This window comes from Argiope bruennichi, chromosome 10, assembly GCF_947563725.1.
Source record: "Argiope bruennichi chromosome 10, qqArgBrue1.1, whole genome shotgun sequence".
In the NCBI taxonomy this organism is placed as follows: domain Eukaryota; kingdom Metazoa; phylum Arthropoda; class Arachnida; order Araneae; family Araneidae; genus Argiope; species Argiope bruennichi.
Genome location: NC_079160.1, coordinates 74,035,961 through 74,059,022, shown reverse-complemented (window position 1 = coordinate 74,059,022; position 23,062 = coordinate 74,035,961). Strand labels below are relative to the sequence as shown.

The 23,062-nt window shown below is 30.3% G+C and overlaps 1 protein-coding gene across 1 annotated transcript in view; it reads left to right on the top strand.

Moving 5' to 3' along the window:
* Positions 1-22,728, top strand: part of LOC129989337 (uncharacterized) — a 118,145-nt gene extending 95,417 nt beyond the window's left edge. Inside the window, exons 6-7 of the mRNA XM_056097815.1 lie at positions 108-315; positions 19,039-22,728. Of these exons, the coding sequence (XP_055953790.1) occupies positions 108-315; positions 19,039-19,298 (468 nt within the window). The 3' untranslated portion in view covers positions 19,299-22,728. The remainder of the gene's footprint in view (positions 1-107; positions 316-19,038) is intronic.
* Positions 22,729-23,062: the final 334 nt, after the last annotated feature.

Here is a 23,062-nt window from a genome sequence, read left to right as displayed (position 1 = left end):
AGAAAGTTACTTTTCAGTGCATTCCTTATAGTGTCTTTTTTTTTAAAAATTTACTAAAATTATATCATATAAAATGTTCATGGGATTTCATCACTTTTTTGTTGCAGAGTGAAGAAGGGGGGGATGAAGGAGCCGAAGGATGGAGTCCTCCTTTCGCGGATGCCCACGTGGTCGTGTACTCAGTGACCAGCAGGAGGAGCTTCCAGCGCGCCTTGGACGCACTGACCAAGGTCCAGCGGCTATTCAGGAGAAGTGCCGTCCTGCTTGTTGGCAATAAATCGGACCTAGTGAGAGTCCGAGCTATCACCACAGATGGTGAGATTCAAATGATTTCTTTTATCTATAAAAGTATATTCTAAATGTATGTGGTGAAAGCTAATAAACCAGTTAACAACTACGCTACCCAAGCAATTGCTTTTGTACAGAGGTCATGTTACTGAGCTGCGAACCACAAGGTCCCAGGCTCTATCCTCGCTCATAACATCCGCCACATTGGTGACCCGGACGTGATACTTCAACCTTCGTACAGCTGTTGCGGCGCCATCTACCCACAGCAACACAAAAGTCGTCAGACTCACTAGACGCAGCAACGCAAAAGTCGTCAGACTCACTTGGCGTAACAGCATCAGCAACCAGTCACCTACAAACGCTCACCATAACGCTTGGCTCTACTCAAATGGGTACAGGAGCATTAGAATCAACAGCTAATACATCACCACTCAACAGCCATATCGTTCGTCTCACCTCCGACTCACTGGAGGGAGAGTCTGTGGTGAAAGCTTATAAGCCAGTTAACAACTACGTTACCCGAGCAATTGCTTTTGTATCGTGGTCATGTTACTGGGCTGCGAACCACAAGGTCCTAGGTTCTACCCTCGCTCATAACATCCGCCACTTGTATATATTTCTATAACGTGCTCAACTGAATGAAAATCAGAAAACCTCTGAGTACCAGGCGATTAATATTTCTGAATATTTGGAGTGATGGTATTTTATACTTCATAAAATGCGTTTAACGGATACTAGATCAAAAAATGTCTGAATGCAATGAGAAAAGAAAGATTGGAATCAATGAGAGAAAAGACGCTGACTGGTGTCAAGATATTTTGTATCTCATTTAATGCGTTTATCTGATAAAGAACCAGAAAATTTCTGATTATAAGAAAGAAGTAATTCAGACCACCATAAAGTAGAGTTATATTATATGATGGGCCATATAATGCTTTTAACTGATAGAAAGTCAGAAAAATTCTGAATACATTGAGTGTAGAAATTGATTACTTAGAATGCTTTTACGTTTTTTTACGTCTCATATAATGCGTTTAACTGTTAAAGAAACAGGAAGATTTTGAATACAGGCAGGATAGAAATTCTACATTTACTGATGCTATGTTATTTTATGCCTCATATAATGCGTTTAATTAATAAAGAATCAAGAAACTTCTAAATAGAATGAGAATAGAAAATCTAAATACAATGATGGTAGATACTTGATTACTTACACTGATGTTACTTTATTTTACGTCTAATAGAATGCGTTTAAATGATAAAGAATTAGAATTACTGATAAAGCTCCAGAACTCTACCAATAATTACACTAGGGTGAAAAAAAAGTAGAAAGAAGATAGATGTTTTTAGATAAATAAAGAACATTTAAATATCTCAGAAGAATTTAATGAGCATACTTTAAAGCCTCCTTACAAAAGGATAACCGTACTTGAAACTTGAAACAAAAAAGTGCAAATCAATTACAGCAAAAATTCAGTTTGGACTTCATCAAACTTTGTGAAAATGTAGGACAATTATAAATAGCACTTCAAAAGACTTATTAATAGGAAATTCTTTCATTTTAGGCTTCGATTCCTTCAAAAATTCGGTTTGTCATCAAATTATATAAAGTTTGAATCTACGTTTGATAAACATTTTCCCATACATAATGCAAAGCTCTCCGAAGCTTATCTAAAGATACAAACTGCTTGTTTCTCCGTAAACGCGACGAACAATTCATATCTATATGTTCTCCTGGATTTCAAGGGGATCCGGAATTTTTTACTGCAAATAAATATTTAACTCCATAAACTGATGCTCCATTATGCTTAAAAAATCTAGTTATTTCCGCTTAGCTCAACGCCATAAGAAAAGACATATAGACTTAGATATAATCTGTGTGCTTCCGCTTGTCACTTAGGAACACTTAGATTAGTGTTCCTAAATGATGAAGAATTAGAATTAGTGTTCCCACTTAGGAACATTTATCCGATTGCCAACCAAAGGATTGAACTTCATGCACCTATATAGCAGATAGAGTAAGTCTTTCTGACTTTATCGTATACATAGTATAGATACAGTATAGTAATCGTCAAAAAATTCAAACTCGAGATTTTGACGCATCTCTACGTTTTAGACCTGTTCGAGTTCGAAAATCACATCTTTGGAAAATGACCATCTGTCTGTCGGTAAAAAAGATAAGTCAGCCATCTGACTCTCCGACCCGCCCCGAAGGCACACGGATTTAAACCAAAAAACTGTATGACCGGACCGCCGCAACAGCAACACTGGCGGGAACTGTGGTTGAGTCCTAAGGGCCATCACCGGCCATGGTACAACCCTCCCCGAAGGAAGTACGTCCCGTCATCGATGGGAGGAGTCAGATCCCCTACCTCTTTGAGTACTCTCCAGGGTTTTCAGATCCACCCACCATACCGGAAGCATCTCATCCTCATTTCGAGGTGCTCCCCCTGGGGTTTGGTGAAAAAGATAATACAAAAACGCTTTGAGGTAGATGGTTGAAATTTGGTATGCATTCTATATAGAAGTAAGTCCGGCTGTTCGAATATAAGTTAACACAATAACTATAAAATGTCGAAAGATAGAATTATATAAAATTCGATTCACAATGTTAACACCTACAGAGTAGACAACTATCAAAGTTTGAACCAAATTCAACAGTGGGTTGATTATCTGTCTTTCTGTACTTTCAGAAACGTGTACATCTAATAACGCAAAAACGCAATGACTTAAATATACCAAATTTGGTATGGGATTTTGTGACTACAAGTGCAAATGACTACGGCACAATAAAAGTGGTATACGGTCTTTATAAGAAAACTGAATTTTATCAAATTTTGAATAAAATCTGTTCAGAGAAAGTCCGTCTGTCCGATTGTCAGAATATAAATTAACACTATAATTACAAAACGAAGAATTCTGGATAGACAAAATTCAATATACAGATTTAATATCTATAGTGTATATACATATCAAATTTTGAGCCAAATTTAACTACGGGGTGATTGTTTGTAGGTCTGTACTTTCAGAAACGTGTAAATGCAATAATTGAAAAACGAAATATTTTAAATATTCGAAATTTAGTAAGGGATTTTGTAAATACAAGTGCAGTTTCGTAAAGAATTTTCATTTCACTCGATTGATAAAAACTTATCTAAAACACAAATTTGATTTTTGGCTATTATTGTTGCTGTTGTTTATGATGGCACTTGCCATAGACAAGCTAGCTGACGAAGTCAGTGATTTTAAGCCAAGGGAGCATCTCTTGTTTTAGTAGCGCCAACTAGGGCCAAGAGTACGTCTTATCTAGCCACGCATCACATTCGCTTGCACAACCCCTTTTTACAGGGGGGCACATTCACAAATCTCACAGATAGAACAGCTGAAGAACAACCATGCCCGAACCGGGACTCGAACCCAGGACGCCCAGGTCACGGGGAAGACGCGCTACCCCTATGCCAATATGCCGGCTTGGCTATTTTTAACGCATGCCAATAATTAATGATTAATCGCCAAATAACTCGCCAAGGATGACACGACAGATTCAGTAAAAATGCTATATTTACGCCAAAAGTTAATATTTCGTTAACTATAGAACACTAATGCCATGTAGGGCGTTCTCTGGTAAGATAAGTTTATAAAAGAGCATGCGAGATATTTTTAGGGAGACCATTTCCACTGGTTTCATTACTGAGACAATATCAATAGCATTGGTAGCCATCTGGGCCCTCTAGATTAAATTTTTCTCATCATGAAATGTAACAGAGATTCATTCTGAAATCCAGAACTTCGAAGGTTTAGCCCACTACCATCTGTGTTGAATATGCATTTCAGTCTATTTAAGTTCGTTCTTCGTTTTTCTAAACACAAATATTTTGGAAATTTTTATATAGTTTTAGTTAGTTCTTCTGCATTATTTTGATCTTTGGCAACAATTCAATTCCTTTTTTTTAATTCTTCAATGATTCTTCTCTGACCGCATTGTGTCGGTTTTTTTAGGTCTGCCAATCTTCTTTTTGGTTCCCAGATTATTTGGATTTCTTATGAAGTTCGAAACAATATTCGGATTGATCAGTCGATGGCGCTTAATATGTCATCATTTGTGTAGGCGACAATATGATCTTTATGATACTCACTTAAAGAGTTTCCTCTGGACACTTTAAAAGATGAAAATGAAGACTTTCAATCAAATAGTACGCTTTTCTTGACAAAAACTGTTAAAAAAACTTGAAACGCCGCCCACTTTTTTAAGTTTTTCAATACCGTTACCATATCATCTATTTCATCATGTGTCCTGTTGTTTTTCACGCCCACATAATCATTAAGTAATGATTTTTTTATTTTAATTAGTGGTAGATAAAATCTTCTTATTTAAAATAAAAGAAAAAAATAGTCAAACAAATTTTTTTTAAATATTGTTTAATTTTTAACATAAAATTCTGATTAAAATTTTAAAACAAAAGTCGACCGAGGTGTTCCCACCCTTCAAAATATATTAGTACCATCTGCTGTTACTTTACATCAAACGATATGCCTGTAGAGTGTCAACTCGCATACACATTTTCTTTTTTTATTAATAGAAATGCATTAAATATACACTTATTTTTCCTATACATAATTCAAAGCTGTCTGAAACTCAGCTCGAGATTCAAAAAGCTTACTTTCTCCTGTAAACGTGACGAACAATTCTTGCCCATATGTTCTCTACAATGTTGGGGTCCTGGATTTTAGAAGCCCAAAGCAAAATGCGAACATTTCGTATTCCAAATAAGCTTTTAATCACATAAGCTACGTGAATTGATGCTCCGTTATGCTGGAAAATCTAATCATTTCCACCGAACTCAATGCTGTAGATACGGAAATGTGAATTTAGGACTTAGATATAGCTTTTGTGTTTCTAACTTTCCATTCAGGAACACTAAATTTGCCCGACTCTCGACCAAACAATTAAACTCCCGCCTCCCATTATCAGGGAGATATAAGTTTTTTCTTCATTACCAAGAGAATACTAATAGCATTTGTAGCCACCTGGGCAGTCTAGATTAAAATTTTCTTATCAGATAATATAACGCAGGTTCATTCTGAACTCCAGGACATTAAGTTTTCAGCCCATTGCTATCAATGTTCAATGTGCCTTTCAGTCCATTTAGGTTAGTGTTTCCTTTTTCTGAATATAAATTTTTGGAGCTTTCTATGTAGTTGTAGATAGTTTTCCTTGAAACGTGTATGATACCTGCATCATTTTGAGCTTTAGCAACACTTCCGTTCATCTTTTTTAAAAAAATTTCAATGATTTTTTTTATCTCTTTGAGTAAGTATCTTAAGTTTTCCAATCTTCTTTTAGGTATCCCTATTATTTGGATTTCTTGCGAAGTTCGAAACAGTATTCGGATTGATATATAACTGGCGTACTGTCTCTCTCACATCTTTGTCCTCATTTGCGTAGGCGACAATGTGACCATTTTTGAAATGCACTTAAAGGGTTTCCTCTAGACCCCCCAAAAAATGAAAACGACTGCTTTCAATAACTTATTAGATTTTTATTATCAAAAGCATTTAAACAAAGATTGAAGCGCCCACTTTTAAGGTTTCAAATTTCTTTACATCTTCCAAAATAATTATTTTAGCATGCATCCTGATTTTTTCACCCCCCCCCTTCCCAAATCTTTAAATATTGATTTTTTTTATTTTTGCTTGAGGTAGATAAACTCTACTCATTTAAAATAAAAAAAAATAATCAAACAGATTTTTTTTAAATTATATCAATAAGACCAAAATACAAAGCATAAGTTACAAAATATGACTGTTCTACTTTATACATGTAATGTAGGTATAATTCTAGACGCAGATGATAAACAGAAAATTTCACCTCAAACTTTCAACAAATTTAAAAAAAATTGCTAAATTAAATATTTGATGTAACAATAAAAACGGCTTGAATTCTACTGCAGCAAAAGAAAGAAAGAAAGAAACTGCAACAACAAAAAAATATTTATGAAAATTATACAAAACAAATTGTGGAAATTCAAGGAAAAATGCAAGGCAATTAAATTAATATTACTGAAAAGAAAACACTTGGATTTTTATAAAGATGTGAACATCTTTTTGTGTAATAATATCTTAGAGGATAAAGTGAAGATACACCAAAATATTGCTTAAATCTAATTAAAATATTAATTAAAATTTCAAAACAAAAGTTGGCTTGAGATGCCCTTCCTCCAACAAAAATATTTTTGCCATTTGTTGTTGCTCTGTATCAGACGATTTATCTGCCTGTAGAATGTCAACACTTTCACGCATTTCTTTTTTTTTTTATTAATTGAAATACAATGGATTATTTTTTTCTTATACATTAACACACACACACACACACACACACACACACACACACACACACACACACACACACACACACACACACACACACACACACGCACACGCACACGCACACGCACGCACGCACACACACACTCAGATCTCAGATATATATATATATATATATATATATATATATATATATATATATATAAAGAGCGAAAATGATAGATAGATATTTGTTACATTTTGAGGTCAGCTGCTAAATATAAAAGGCTTTCAAATTAAATCAATAACAATTGGCCGTGTTTTGTTTCCGGTGAAAAATGTTTAACAACGTTTGCTTTAGAAGATAAAGACATGCTTAAATAAGCTTTTTGAAATTATTGTGAAGAATAATGCCATCCCTTTCGTAATGCATATGCATTAATTACTTGCCACTTTTAGTAACCAGCTGGTTCATCGGAAATATTGGTTATGTTTAGTTCAAAGTATGCATATCTTAGTATTCATAATCCCTCCAATGAAATATTTTAAACATGAAATTGCAACAGATATCAAAGATGTGTTATTTTATTGGACTTCCATCTGTTCTGTTCATCCTGATAAAATATGTCCAATGAAACCATAGTATTGTTAAAAATGTAATGAATCAGAAAATCTATTTTCTAACATTCTCGGAACTGGAACTTTACTTCCTTTTTTCTCAAGTAAATCATACAAATGTTAAACAGAATTCTTTTTGCTTAGCTTTCAAAGATGAAAGAAAATCACGTGATTAAATATTTGAAGGATCAATGAAAATGGTTTGAATTTCAGTTTAACAACAACAACAAAAAAAAACAACCTTTAATTGCAATTCATGAAGTTTCTACAGTCTTATACCGATTTGTTTTTTGTGCACTACATTTCCTTAATTTTCTATCTATATTTTATATGTGTCCAACAATATCCCAAAGAAAGGTGTTTAAAAAGGAACGTATTTTTTTTTACTTTTATTGGATTGTGAAATTGAGCCTTAATTGTAAATATAATAAACTATCAAAACTTCTGCTAAAGGCATGCTTTCAACTGAAACGTACTCAACATGAAAAAATAACAGAATGTTCATGTTACGGAAAAAATGACACTATAAAATATTAATTGCTACAATGGAAACGATACGAATTTCACATAAACTATGGAATATTTTTCTACAATGTATAGTTAACGAATTTTTAAAAAATTAACTGAAAATAGTAAAAAAAAAAAATGAGTAGTATTCAAAAAATTGAACAATGACTTGAGTCTTAAAATGTAATAACATCCTGTTTCTCCCGTAATATTTTTGGAAATTACTATGAGAAAGCTTGAAAATTTGAAATAGTTTTTAATTAATTAGTAATCTAATTAATTTTAGTAATAATAATAATAGTTTTTAATTAATTAGTAATCTAATAAATTAAATTAATAAGTAATCTAATTTCAAAACATTCTCTTTCTATTCCCACTTTCCAAAGTACATATTTTGGTATCTTGAGGTCAAATGTTTCGATTCTGTAAAGCAAAAACACACAGACAGATACGCACAGATTCTTCTTTATTATTAGAAGAGATAGAAACAATGCATTAGATATATAAAAATGCCTTAATAATTATCCCTTACAAAAAACATCCGAATATTAATTTAATTATGTATTACTTATTAAAATAAAGAAATCTGTGAAACAGACCTTTTTCTTCTAGATGTTTTTCTTCTTAATTTTGCACACATATTTAACTTGATTTTTTTTGACAAATTTGTTGGCTTTGTTTAGAACTGCTCAGAGACATGTGCGAGAATATAATTTGCTTCTCTTAAGAATGTCAAGGATATAAGTTAAGCTTAATGATTTTATCCTTACAAAATTATTCCTTCGTGGAATCTGTTTGTTGTTTGACAAATGGAAAAAAAAATTCCGAGGAAGAATATTTTAAATAAATATTTCATTTACGTTGAAACAAATAAAAGCAGTTTATTATTAAACACTTTTACTTAATTTCATATGTTTCATTTTTCTAAAAATGAAATCTGTTTATTAATTTTTCACTCATGTAACACCGTACTATTTTTAAAATTTTGTATATTTGCCTCTTCTTGATTATATTATTTTAATATTTTCTGAACTTAATTGATATTTAAATCGATTGATTTAATTATTATTATAATATGTCTCGGTACCAAAGTGGTATCATCTGGTGACGAATGTGAAAAAAAATTGATTCTAGGAATTCATACTATTTTAAAATGAATTGCCAAGTTTTAGGCTAAATGGTGAAAAGTAATGAAGCAATTTCTTCTTTTATATTCACCAAGGAAACTGTTTTTATTCGAACTTTTTTATTCTTTATTTGAAAGTTCGTTTCACAATGCTCTGAAATGGTCAGCATTTGAAATATTCTTTATAGCTATGGTTTCCCAGTATAATATTTTAATTTTAATTGGGCAAGACAGTAAGAATTATTAAGACTATAATTTGCTATCATTATCTCTTTCTTTTTAAAATTCAAATTTCATTACCATAAATAAATACCATTGTTCAACGATTTGGATTTTGAATCAAGAATCACCTTATGTCACACATTATAGAATAATACAAATAGTACCTATCCATTTTTAGATTAAATTTTATATCAAAAAATTTGCACTAGTACTCTAAGAAAACTACTTGAAAAATTTTAGTAATATGTCTATTAACTATGTGCCGACAAAATTTAAGCTGCTAATTTTTTTTCACTTAATTGATTTGAAATATATTGGGTATAGAAATATAAAAGAGAAGAACATAAAATATTTATATATGATGTGGAAGTTTTCCAAAAAATATTTTTTATAAATCCTCTTTCAGAAATATTCATGGGGGAAATTTAATTTCCGCCAGATGATTGTCATCGATTCTTCTACAACAACAACAACAAAACCTATTTGGTTCTGTTAGATTATTTCCTTGCAGACGATTTTCATTCTCTGAAATAAATTAAAATTGTTCTGATTTCAAAACGACAAGAATGGCAAAGAATTGAATTTCGTATCAATCTGCATTTATTTTGTGAATAAATTGGAAAACTTTTTTTCTCAAATGAAGTTCAAAATGCATTTCGATAAAATAGAAATAATAATAGGGATATAGTGAAAGTTTAACTAATCTTTTTCATCGGTCTTTATGAACTAGATTCGATAAAAATTTGTTTTACAGAAAGAAGATTTAATAAATCTAAAAGTTCTTAAAACATATTTTTTAATTAAAAGTTTTAATTTTTAAAAGAAATATTAAATACTGATATTTCAAATTAATCATTTGATAATCTTTGAAGAGATATTCAACTATTACACTTCCAGAAGGTGGCATCATTTTAAATTTGGAATGGATTTCCAATCGTAATTTGATTGTTATATCATATGAATTAAACATTATCAGTGAAAGTAACCAAATACTGAATATTTTCTTTCAAAATAGAAAAATATTAATTAGAAAATATTTAGAATTTCGAAAAATCATTAAAAAGGTTAGCACTGTGAAATTCTGGTTTATCTTCAAAAAAATTGAAGCCATTTTAAGTATAATGCAAAATTTGTTGTACACTGTAATTTCTTTTACAAAATTTAAATCTTATACTTAGGAATCTAAAATTAAGATTCCTAAGTATAAGATTTAATTATCATCGATTAATTAAGATCGATTAAAAAAATTTGATGTTAAGAGTTTTAAATATCATATACTGATTTATGCATTGTATAGATTACTAACTTGAAAACTCACTTTTTGTAAATTAAAATCCACTTTATAAATAGAAACCGGTAATATTCATTGTTAAGGTGTAAAAAAATACAAACTATTTATTAAAACTTTAATTACCAATGAAATTTGTTTGAGATTCATTTTCAGAATTAACTTCGAATTAACTAAAAAATATTACATTGCATTTGATTTTCTTTCAAGTGTTAAAAAATAGTATCTCCTTTCCATTTTTTCATATTCTTTCCTGTTTCATTCTCTTTCAAGTGTTGAAAGATTACATACATTATTGCAAAAATTAAAATAGAAATACATGTTTCAAACATTATATTTCATTTAATTAAAATGTTAAGCAAATTCAGAGGTAAAAAGATTATTATTTTTATTATCATTTTGGCTATTACTTTATAATTGCAGGGGAACAAATTTTTAGAAAATAAAAAAAGGAAAGTTCCTTCGCTTGGCTCTATTTAAGAATAACTTGTAATTTGTTGTCAAAAATGATTATAATTCTGTGCTATATAACGAAAACGTTTTACAGTGGATTAATACAAATTATTTTTAAATATTTAAAAATCCATTCTATACATATGATTTGCCTCTGATGCAATTTGATTTCCCCCAATTCTAGTTTCGTCTTAAATATCTTAAAAATTGCTAAATCCAGAAAATTTAAAGCAGGTTTAGATCTTAAGTCCAAAACATCGTGAAGTTGATAATATTTTTGGCTTGATTATTTATTTTTATTTTATTTATTAAATTTACTTCTCATCGTATAACAACAACATGGGCACAAAAATATCATCGCAATGCTCTTGAATATAAACAGAAAAAAGGAATTGAATGCATTTGAATTTCGTTATTTACTCTTGTTACTAAAATTGTAATTCTGTATCAAATATTGATTTAAATGATCAGCAAAAGAAGTCCAAAATATGTATTCTTTTTTCTACACGGTATGGAATGCACATTACTATTTACTGGGTCAAAATAAAATTATGCCATTCATAATGTTCATTGCCTTGCTCGGGATTCATGCTTTTCGTTTGTGAGGGAATATAATATTTATATTAGAGTGTATGCGAGAACGTATCAAGGAGACTATTCGGGCTAATCTTTGCATGTGAATAGGCGTATGAAAAGAAATGCATAAAATCATGAAACATTTTCATGATATTTTCATTCGGTTTTAATAGTAACACAATTTTTAAAATCTTTGTAATTGTCATTCTTTCTATATTTCGCTTCAAAATATAGTGAAAAAAAATCTAAATTTTTAAGACTTTTTTTTCTTGTTATCGATATATTTAATTTAGTATTTGATGAATATATTCAGTTTGCTACTGTTTGAAATACCATACACCCTTATGAACGGAAGACTTGTTAATAGATTGAATTGAAGGTAGAATTGATTTTTAGTTATACTAACGTCCCGTTGCAAAGCAACACCAGGACTATTTAGGGACGGACCTCGTAATTTTCAACCGCGATCAGATGACGAGGATGACATCTGAGCTGGCACCCCCCTCTCCACACCACACCAGTGGGAGGACATTTCGCCTGACGGATTTAGCGTGCAACAGACCGCCCCTTACACGACGGTTCTTCGGCGGAATCGGTTCTTGAACCTGAAACCTAACTGCTCACGAGCCGAGACCTTACCACAAGGCCACCGCGGCCCCTAAGGTAGAATTGATAATTCATATTTAGAAAGCATCCATAAGTTAAGCAAACGCAAATAATTATTATTTTTGAAAAAGAAAAAAGAACAAATATTAAGATTTTTATTTCTATTCAACAGGTACATTCTAGAATTAATTTTTAAAACCAAAGGAAGGGTCTCCCGACATTTTCACATACACTTCCCAATAAAGCTGTTATTTTCCTATTCCCTAATATAAAAGTTGTTGGCATTGACAAAGGGCGCAAGTATAAGCAGTATTTAAATTTTTATTTTCAGAGTCACAAATGCAAGCGTTTTATGCTTTGTAAGATAACTGAAAGTGAATTTGGATGCCGTTTGTTTACTTTCTCGTTCTTTACTGCTTCAAATTAAAATTAAAATTAGATACAAACTATAATTTTATTATTGAGCAAAAGCACGAATATCACGAGTGCTTAGATTTTTATTTTCAGATTTTCAAACGTAAGATTTTCATGCTTCGTAATCTGTCAAAATAATTGGATGTGCATTTTGGATAAGATTTCTTCTTTCTTTCTTTTTTAACCGCTTCAAAATAAACTTAAATTAAACACAAACTAAAATTTTATTAATTAGACCCGATACCAAATTTCATTTAAGTTGTTACTTTTTTGAGTAATATCATTTATATGTATGCAAACGAACAAACCGACAAATGGTTGAAGGATTATTTTCCAAATTTGATACAAATGTACAGTTTAAATAATAAAACTGTAAACCAATTTTTTTCCTACACTTTATATTTTTAATTATTATTATTACTTGTACTCGGGCGGGAAAATAAACGTGCTACCTGTAAATACAATTCATTCAAAATTTTTACTAAAAATTATAAATACGATGTAAACACATACTAAATTTTATCCGTCAAGATAAAAATATTTTTAAATTATCGTTTCGAAATAATTCCAAAAACGAGCGTTTCGGACAGAGTCAAAAATTCAAATTCAGAGTCAAAAACCAGTCAAAAATTTCAGATGTATTTTTTTTTTTTTTTTTTTTTTTTTTTGGCATTTGCAATTTATTTTTTGGTGATTCAAAATAAGAAACGAAGTTTTTTTAATCCATCCTAAAAAGTATCTTCTTTTATATCTTTTGGATAAATCTTCATTTTAATATATAACTGTTCCTCTTCCTTTTTTAATAACTTTTATTCAATTTCTTGTGAGATAAAAGTATTTCTTTTCTTGGCTATATTTTTTTGCTTTCAATACCATTGCTTCACGATCGGCAGGTGTGACGTCATCCAATTTTGCACATTTCTCGATAGTCATTCGCGTGACTTCTTTGACATTTCCTTTTTCATATCAGAAAATCCTTCACCGCCCATCTCTTTTTGCAATTTGTAAGATTTCTGTGGTCTTTGTTCTCAATCGGTGGAAATCATTTAAAATTTCTGACAACTTCTGTCGGTCATGTGCAGCGAACCGCATTTGAATTAAATAATATTGAACAGAAATAATAAAAATAATGCGTTTGTAAAAAACAGTAGCCTTTTGCGATCCTAAGTAATGAATATTAAAAAATCGTTTTTTCAGCACACTAGTCTATTTGTGTAACAATTGAAATTAATTTTTATTTATTCAGCATTTAATAATTTATTTTAGGTTTATCTTTCATTTTAATAAATTTGTAAAAATATACATGTTTTTATTTATTTATTAAGACTGATGACTGCACGGTATCTATATTTGAATAAAATTATATTCAAACAAACACTAGATGTTTAAAAGTGCTGAATTAATTAAAAGAATGTAAGAAAATAGATAGTACCTGGCCAATTATACTTGACTAAAATGATCGCATTATTTTAATGTTAATTTTTTTCTGTTAATATTTTTATGATTCACAAAATTTACATTTTTGCAAAATCCAAAATGTGAAACTGCTCTGTATATTCAATGATCGTATGACAAACTTCTACAGTTTTTTTGTAGCATTTTCAAGTTAGTGATGATATGACATGCAACAAACGAATTTCTTGTCAACAAAGGGTAACAACCTTTAAAAGACGATTTTTTTTTTTGCGAAATCACGGAATTTTTTTAATTTAATATTAAATTTAATTATATTAAAATTAATATTTTTAAATTTATTAAAAATTAAATTTAATAAATTTAATTTTCAAGCAGGTTTCTTTATAAAAACATTAGAATTTTGTTTTTAAGACTATTATTTCAGGAAGTTACACTGTATTTTTATATTTACACTTACGTAAGTTTTTAGCACTATTTGCATCTTAACATGCTATTTTCTCAAATTCTAAACTTTGATAGAATTTTCTTAAAAAAGCGTCATAAATTAAAATGCAATGCATATTTTATGCTCAAATTTGGTATAATAATTTCTCAATATGTTCTTCAGTTTCTGAACAAGAGGATAAGTAATCTATTCATTTAGAAATATTTTATAATTGTTTCAGTGCCTCACAATTCGAAAAAAGTTGAAGTTATCGCGTTATTTATCAGTCAAACTCCAATATTTAAAGAATGGATAGAAATACTGCTTATTTTTTAATTCAGGAATTAGATAATATATTTTTTAAGCTATCAGCAAAATTTTAAGAAAATCATGTGATAAACCTCGAAACAAGAAGATGTTTGCTTTATATCTCTTTTCGGTCAAAAAATGCACCGTTTTTCTAATTTGAAAAAAAAAATCCCACTTAACTCGCATATTTTGGCTTCATAGAAATTTTTTTTTCATTATTTTTCATTCAAATATTCAAAAATATAAATATTTTCGAACGTTTTTCAAAAAATTCTTCCCGAACTTGGTCACTTTACATATTTATAATTTTATATTTACTAAGGAAAAATGCATAAATTAATCTATCTATTCTCTGTAAACGAGTTTTTAACGATTATATTTATCTATATGTTGTATTTGGTCTTTACATAGAAAATAAAATTCATCTTCACAATAAAGCCAACTTGAGTATGGAACTTTTTTCTTTCTTTTGCAAATAAGAGTAATGTGGTTTGATTGATACCTACTTGAGGCCATCAGTAACAGAGCATTAGGACTTCTGGACAATTATTTTTTTACCCACTTATCTTCCGGCGAATATCATGTCAGATCTAATTGCGGCATATCAATTCTTATTTGTTCTTATTCTCTATGGGATCAATTACATTATTGCCATTTGCCCTGAATGTTGTATTTCCGCATATTCCCAGTGTGTTTATCCTTTCTGCAATGCTTGATTTACTATATCCCGATGGACCGTTATAGTTTTATATACATAAGTTTTTATGTTGATTCGGTTAGTCTGTTATAAAGAGAAGAAAGTAAGGCTTATTCAGATATTTAATCGCTAAAATTTTGACAGGTAATGTTGTTTCATTTAATCTTTCACTTTTTTCGGGTTCTTACAATAAACTAATTACCGTTTTAATTCGAAAGTAAAATTTCAAGACTAAAAATTGAGCAATATGTTGAAATTTATAACCAATACTACTGAAAATCAATTTATGCAAAATTAAATATCTGATTTCACTTTTTTTTCCAAAACTAATTGCATTGTACACTGTAGAATCGCGCATTTATGACTTTATTTTACATAATATAAAGCTACTAAAAAAAAAGAAAATATTTTAATCGTCAAAATTTCCGAAAGAAAATTTTATGAATCATAAAATTTAAGCCTTCTTGAGTAAGTCAATGAAAGAAATCTTCCGAAATTTTCTTCCATATTCTCTCCCTCTCTTTTCCCCTCATCAAATTGTGAATTTTCCAGTATATGAGAATTGCGTACGAGTTCCCCAGATATCTAAAGTGTATCCAGTTTCACTCTTCCAAAACTAATTGCATTTTTCACTACAAATTCGCGCATTTGTCACTTTTTTTATGTAATAGAAAGCAACAAAAAAAATACTGTAATTGTCAAAAATTCCGAATGAAATTTCGATGAATCAATATGTTTGAAACCACTATGAGTAAGTCTTCAACGTAAGACATCTCTCACAATTATCTGCTATTTTGAATTTAAGAAAAGGTATTAAATGTCATCTGTGCCTCAGATTTTCATTTTCCCACTCATGAGAGTTACCCGTGAATCCCTCACATAAATTCATATTGAAAAGGTGTCCAATTGCACTTTTTCAAAACTAGTTACCTTTTTGTACTTCAAAGTATAGACTATTGTTTACATAATATAATGACTATTTCTTACATAATATAATGGCTATTTTTTACATTATATAAAGCATGTAAAAAAAGAAACTATTGTAATCATCAGAAATTCCAAAAGAAAATTTGATGACTCAATAAGTTTAAAATTTCCTCGAGTAAATGGATCACCCAAAAATGTCTTCCATCCTCTCCCTCCCCGATAAAATTAGGGAATTTTGTCAAGGTTATGACGTCATCTGTGCTCAGAGTTTTATTTTTCTGTACATGAGAATTGAAGATGAGTCCCCAAAATATGTTTTTGTGCTTTGTAATACAGCAAAGAAAACCGAATGTAGATTTTGGTCATTTCTTTCGATTGAAACCAAACAATCACAAGAAGTTTAAATTTCCTATATTTAAATCATTGTTTTTTCGAATTTTTAGTTTAGTTTAGTTATATTAACGTCCCGTTGTAAAGCAACACTAGGGCTATTTTGGGGCGGACCTCGTAATTTTGAACCGCGGTCAGATGACAAGGACAACACCTGAGCTGGCACCCCCTCTCCACGCCAGCGGGAGGATGTTTGGCATGACGGATTTAACGTGCAACAGACCCCCTTACACGACTGTTCTTCGGTGGAATAGGGTCTCGAACCTAAAACCCTATGGCTCACAAGCCGAGACCTTACCATCAGGCCACCGCGGTCCTTTGTGTTTTAGAATAACCTCGTTTAGGTGAATGAGTAATACAGAAAGTTAGTTTTTTTAGTAGACTTGCTTTAAAATTCAAAACGTGATAATAATTATATTTTAAATCTTAAACTTGTATTATAAATTTTATTTATCTAGTTTTTTTTAGATTTTAAAGCTATCATGTTCACTTAGACAACCTGACAAACAAGATTTCTCTGAATAGATTTCGTTCAAAATTTGATTGAAATTTACAAGTTCACTAAATTGACCCCATACCAAATTTGTTTCACTTGTCTAACTCAAAGTGATATTGAGTTATTGCATTTACAGACAGACATGCACAACTCTAAAATTGAGATTTTCGAACTCAAAAAGCTCTGTAACATTGAAAATCGTCAAAATTCTATATTCAAATTATTTTACGACTACGGTACTTTCTTTGTGTATGCTTCGTATACGAGGAAGTAAAAACTTAAAAAGAACATTTTGGAAATGTCTGACTGATAGTAAACGTAATCTTATATTTAACAAATTATTCAGTTACTGCGACAGTTAAAGACACAAGGTAATGAGACTGCATTCTAAAACATAATTATTCAGAAACCGAAAAAGTTGGAATATGTTTGCCTGTTTGTATTCCTGTGAACACAATGAACTCAAAAATATTATAAAAGAGACTGATGGAATTAGGTATCGTTTTATTATCCAAAATTGTAGATTATTCCAAAATCTTAGATTATTCCAAATATATCAAATTGTTGGTTATGTCTATTTGTCTCTCAGTATTGTTTAATGTCCGACGTAATCCGTCATAAATTTTCTATTGTTTATACGTAAGAGTGAATACCATAGCTCACAAACATGATAAGATAAATAAATAAATTTTAGTGTAAGGTCTTGACTCTTAACTTTATTTTAGTTATTAATAAAGTTGATTATTAATCTTATTATAGTTATCAAAGTTCATACATATTCAACCGCTCGGTAACCATATTGTCTAAAGACACAAGGATGTGATCATGGATTCTAAATTTGTATTTTATATCCATTCAATAAATAGTAAAAGATTTAAATACTACTAATAACTATAACAGAAAGCTAAATATAAAATATTTAGATATACAACAAATGTGAGTTTTTTTTTCTACGTTCAATATAGCATATCAAGAGATCAGATGTGTATCTTTAAAACATTAATTTTACAACGTAAAGTTGTACTATGATTTTTTTGGTAGAAGCATTAATTTTGGCACTTATAATTTTGCCAAGAAGGATTTTGACTGAAGCACTGATTTTACAATCTAAAATTCTGTTATGAAAGGTTTTGATTAAAGCTTTAATTTTGCAACGTAAAATTCTGCCATAAATGATTTTGATTGAATCATTTATTTTACAACCTAAAATTCTGCCATGGATGTTTTTGATTGAATCATTTATTTTACAACCTAAAATTCTGCCATGGATGTTTTTGATTGAAGCATTAATTTTGAAAAGTTAAATTCTGCCATGAATGGTTTTGATTGAAGCATTTATTTTACAACCTAAAATTCTGCCATGAATGGTATTGATTGAAGCATTAATTTTACAACCTAAAATTCTGCCATGAATGGTATTGATTGAAGCTTTTATTTTACAACCTAAAATTCTGCCATGGATGTTTTTGATTGAAGCATTAATTTTACAATCTAAAATTTTGCCATGAATGGTTTTGATGGAAGCATTAATTCTACAACGCAAAATTCTGCCATGGGTGGTTTTGATTGAAGCATTAGTTTTACAATCTCAATTCTAACACGAATTGTTTTTATTGAAGCATTAATTTTACAAACTAAAATTCTACAATGAATGTTTTATTGAACCATTAATTTTACAACGTAAAATTCTGACATGAATGGTTTTGATTCCAGCATTAATTTAATTTTACAATCTAAAATTCTGACATGAAGGATTTTGATTCCAGCATTAATTTAATTTTACAATCTAAAATTCTGCTATGAATGGTTTTGATTGAAGAACTAAGTTTACAAAATAAAATTCTACCATAATTTTTTTTATTTATTTAAGTACTAATTTTGCCTCCTAAAATGCTACAAGGATTTTTTCTGTAAGTTTCTTTGGACATGACTAAGATTTAATAGCAATGGGATCAAAATGAAATATTTTCTTTTGCAGATGGCCAAAGTGCAGCTAAGGAGCGTAACAGCGTTTTCATGGAAACCTCTGCCGCCATCAACCACCAAGTAGATGAACTTCTCGTGTCCACTCTTACTCAGATTCGCGCCAAGTGCAAGTCGCCTTTCGAAGGATCGTCAGCCCCCTCGCGATGGAGCAGCCCCCATTACTCTCTCTCCAAAGCTCGGGGACTCATCAAGAAATTCCTGAAGAAAGCCTGCTTCCAGTCGAAGTCATCCGACAATCTACAACGGTTGTGAGACCGTTGCGAACAGTGCCTTTGACCGCATCTTTTTAGTTCTTCTGTGACTTGCTTGATTGCAGTGGATCGAATGTGCAGTAGTAGCAAAATTGTTGAGTAGTTCACATGTTCCTTTCATTTGAAACTACGCCATTGATGTTTTGCGCAATAATATATTTTACATGGCTGAAGGTATTAGAAGAAACCCAGAAAAAAAATTAATAGCATACACACATATACAAAATACACAAAAATTTGATGCAATTATCTGCCCTGTTTGTGTTTAAAACTATTGATGACATCACAAATTCTCAATATTTTAGAATTAGAAGTCTGCAGTCACCCCCGCAACTAATTAATGATATAACGTGCTTCTATGAGCTTTAAGAATATATAAAGATTTTCATAAAATAAAACGTTCTTCGTCTTAAATAGAATTTTATATTAAAGTTTAGTTTAGTTATATTAACGTCCCGTTTTAAAGCAAAACTAGAGCTATTTTGGAACGGACCTCATAACTTTCAACCGCGGTCAGAAGACGAGGGCAGCACCTGAGCTGGAGTCCCCTTCTCCAATCTTCCACATCACATCAGCTGGAGGATATTTGGTAAAGACGGATTGACCGTGCACTAAACCCGCTAACACGATGGTTATTCGATGGAAGTAAGTCTCGAGCCTGGAATCCCATCCCGAAGACGACACCTTACCGCCAGGTCACTACTACCCTGAACTTGATCTTAAAAAATGATTTTGTCGAATTAGAATGTGAGTATTAATGACTTGAGTTTAAAATTAATTTTTGCTGAATATATCAAAAATTTTTAAGCAAAATGAAATTACAAACATTTATCAAACTACATTATCAATGAAAAGCCATAAAGTATGTTTTGTGCATCTTATGGGATAGAAAGTGAAGTCTCTGTGAAGTAAAAGAGCCTTTGTTTCAACCAAGAGATTCATTATTCAGGATGATAATAATTAGAGTTTTAAATGAAATTCTCTTGAATATATTAATTATTTTCAAGTACAAATGAAATTGACATTAATCAACTTACATTACCAATAAAAAAACCATAATATATGTTTTTGAGCATCTTATGGGCTAGGAAATACCGTAAACTTCGAGGGTATTTGTTTTAGCCAAGAGTTTCATTATCCAGGATGTAATAATTAGCGTTAAAAACAAATTCTGCTGAATATATCAATTACTTTTAAGCACATTTCGAACATATCCAGAACTATTGAATGGAATTATTAGATTAACATCAAGAATACACATTATCAATTAACAGCATATTGCACCTTATCTATTAAGAAAGAGCTCCACGGAATAGAAACGTCTACTTTGTAACTAAAAGTTTGATCATTCAGCATATTAATTACTTAATTGTATAGAAAATATCAGTCATTTTGATTCTCTATGTGACTTTTTTAATACTTCTTACTTAAACTGTCTTTGACTATAAAATAGGCATTTAACTATAACATTGGCTTTCATTTTGAATGAAAGAGATAATGCAGAATCTTAATTTCATACGTTATTAAGTGCGTTAATAACAAATTAATTTCTTCCAACTATCATATCTGGAAAATAAAATAAAGTCGGTTTCTATGACAATGTACGTTGATATCAAATTATATTAAGTAAATTACTGACAATTGAGCTTTTGAAGTATATCATGCTTTGAAAAATTAAATAAAATCGGTTTCTATGGTAACGGAATTTTAAGTCAGATCGTCTTCTTGTCAAGCAGATGATTATCCTTTGAATACTACAAATAACGCATGAGTAAATTGCAGAAAAATCCAAAAATGGCTATAACTTGTAGTAAACAATAAGAGAAAGAAAAAGTATGCATATGACGTAGAAAGAGGCTTAGCATTTCGCTTGCGCATGTAAAAATCTCTTTTTTTGTGGCTTGTGTTGATCAAACAGACAACATCCAATACATAATCCTTTTAACCTCGGATATCTCAAAGCACCGGATACAACTAGCATTCATTCCTGAGCGTTCTATAGCTGCATACATGTGCAAATGTGGTTACTAATTCTTCTGCATTTTGTCTCTAATTCATTGGAGTATGTTCATGTATGCTTTAATACGGGACATGTCCGTTACATGCATATCTTAATTGAATGAATTGAATAAAACTATGTAGAGGAACGAAATCTTTATAATTTCATTATGAGGTAAATGAAAATAATAGACGAGTTTCAGAAACAATTATTTAATTATTTTCTAAGTTCCACATTTCAAGACAAAACAAACACGAGCAAGAAAATACACACACTCACTTAGAATAAATCTAATAAAGACCTCCAAGAAGGATCGTACACTTTGATGTTAATAAGATAACGCCATCTGGTGTATCAAAAGAGAAGGTAGTATAATTATGTAACCGCTACAAGTATAAATAATTTTTTCCACTGTGCAAACGAAATTGCAAATTTTGTTTTATCTTACTTTCAAAATTTTTCTTCCTATCCTTGCTTACAACAAAGCCATGGGCATTCGAAATCCATGCAATTATTTTAAATAACACTGTGCATAAATAACTTTACGAAAGTTAATTTATCGATGATATAAATAGAAATTTGAATATTAGAAATTATTTTTTACATTTGATCCACTGCACTCATTGTGTTACAATTCGAACTATCGAACATTTTCATAAATTAGTAGTTCATTCTATGATCAAGCGCATCGATTAGAGAACATGCCTAGATAGAAATATATTGTTACTATACCTGGCAAAAAAAATTTAAACAAAACACAACGTGATTTTTTGATTTCATGTGTTTTTGTATGCAATAAGCTTATATTCCTAGACTGTAAGAATTGAAATACATAGATTAAGAGTTGTTCATAAATGTACTTTAAAATATATTTGTTAAGCAGTAGATTAAGAGGATTTATAGCTAGTTAGAGATTTCAACTTTTCTCGCCCAATCATATCACCCGACTTAACCCTAGAACCACAATGCACGAGTTGATAAAATGCAGTCTTTTTATTGAATGCAGCTTCCTCGATACATTGTTAGCCAGTTTTCCCACAGATTAGCCTCATTTAGAAGGTATGGAAAATTTTTAATATTTCCCCTTTCTTTGTGTCGTAACATTAGTATTTATAATGTTTAATCATACGAAACATTCTTTTAATTGCAATTTGTTGAAAATGGCTATTCTTTTTCCTTTTGCATTATGTGGATATTATTTATATTGTTTAGCTATATGAAACACAATCCTAATCTTTGATTTATAAATGCAACATTCTTCATATACAAGCAGCCAGTAGACATTAATCACGATTTACTTAATTCAGAGAAATGTCAAAATTACATTTTACTCAAATTGGCCTTATTTAGCATGTTTGGTAAACATGCTAAACATGCTTATCGAATTCATCTTTGACAGATTTTAAACTTCAATTACGTTTTATTATTATTAATTGACCTAATAAAATGAAATTTTTAACAATTTAATAAACTATTAAAAACTAAACAATTTAATGAAACAAACATTTTAATAAGTTGTTTTTTACACAAGTTAAATGTTTTTCATTTTAGTTGTAATTTCAAATGTTCATAAGCAAACTCAACTGATAATCTTAATGCGATAAAATTTCACATTTCGCTTTATTTAACACATTTTGCAAACTAAATTTTTAATCCGAAATATATTTGCCCTATTCCTTAATAATACTAAACTGTTAACCATTATATACATAAGCCTTCTTATAAAACCTAAACTATGATACATAAACTGATGTAGATAAAATACA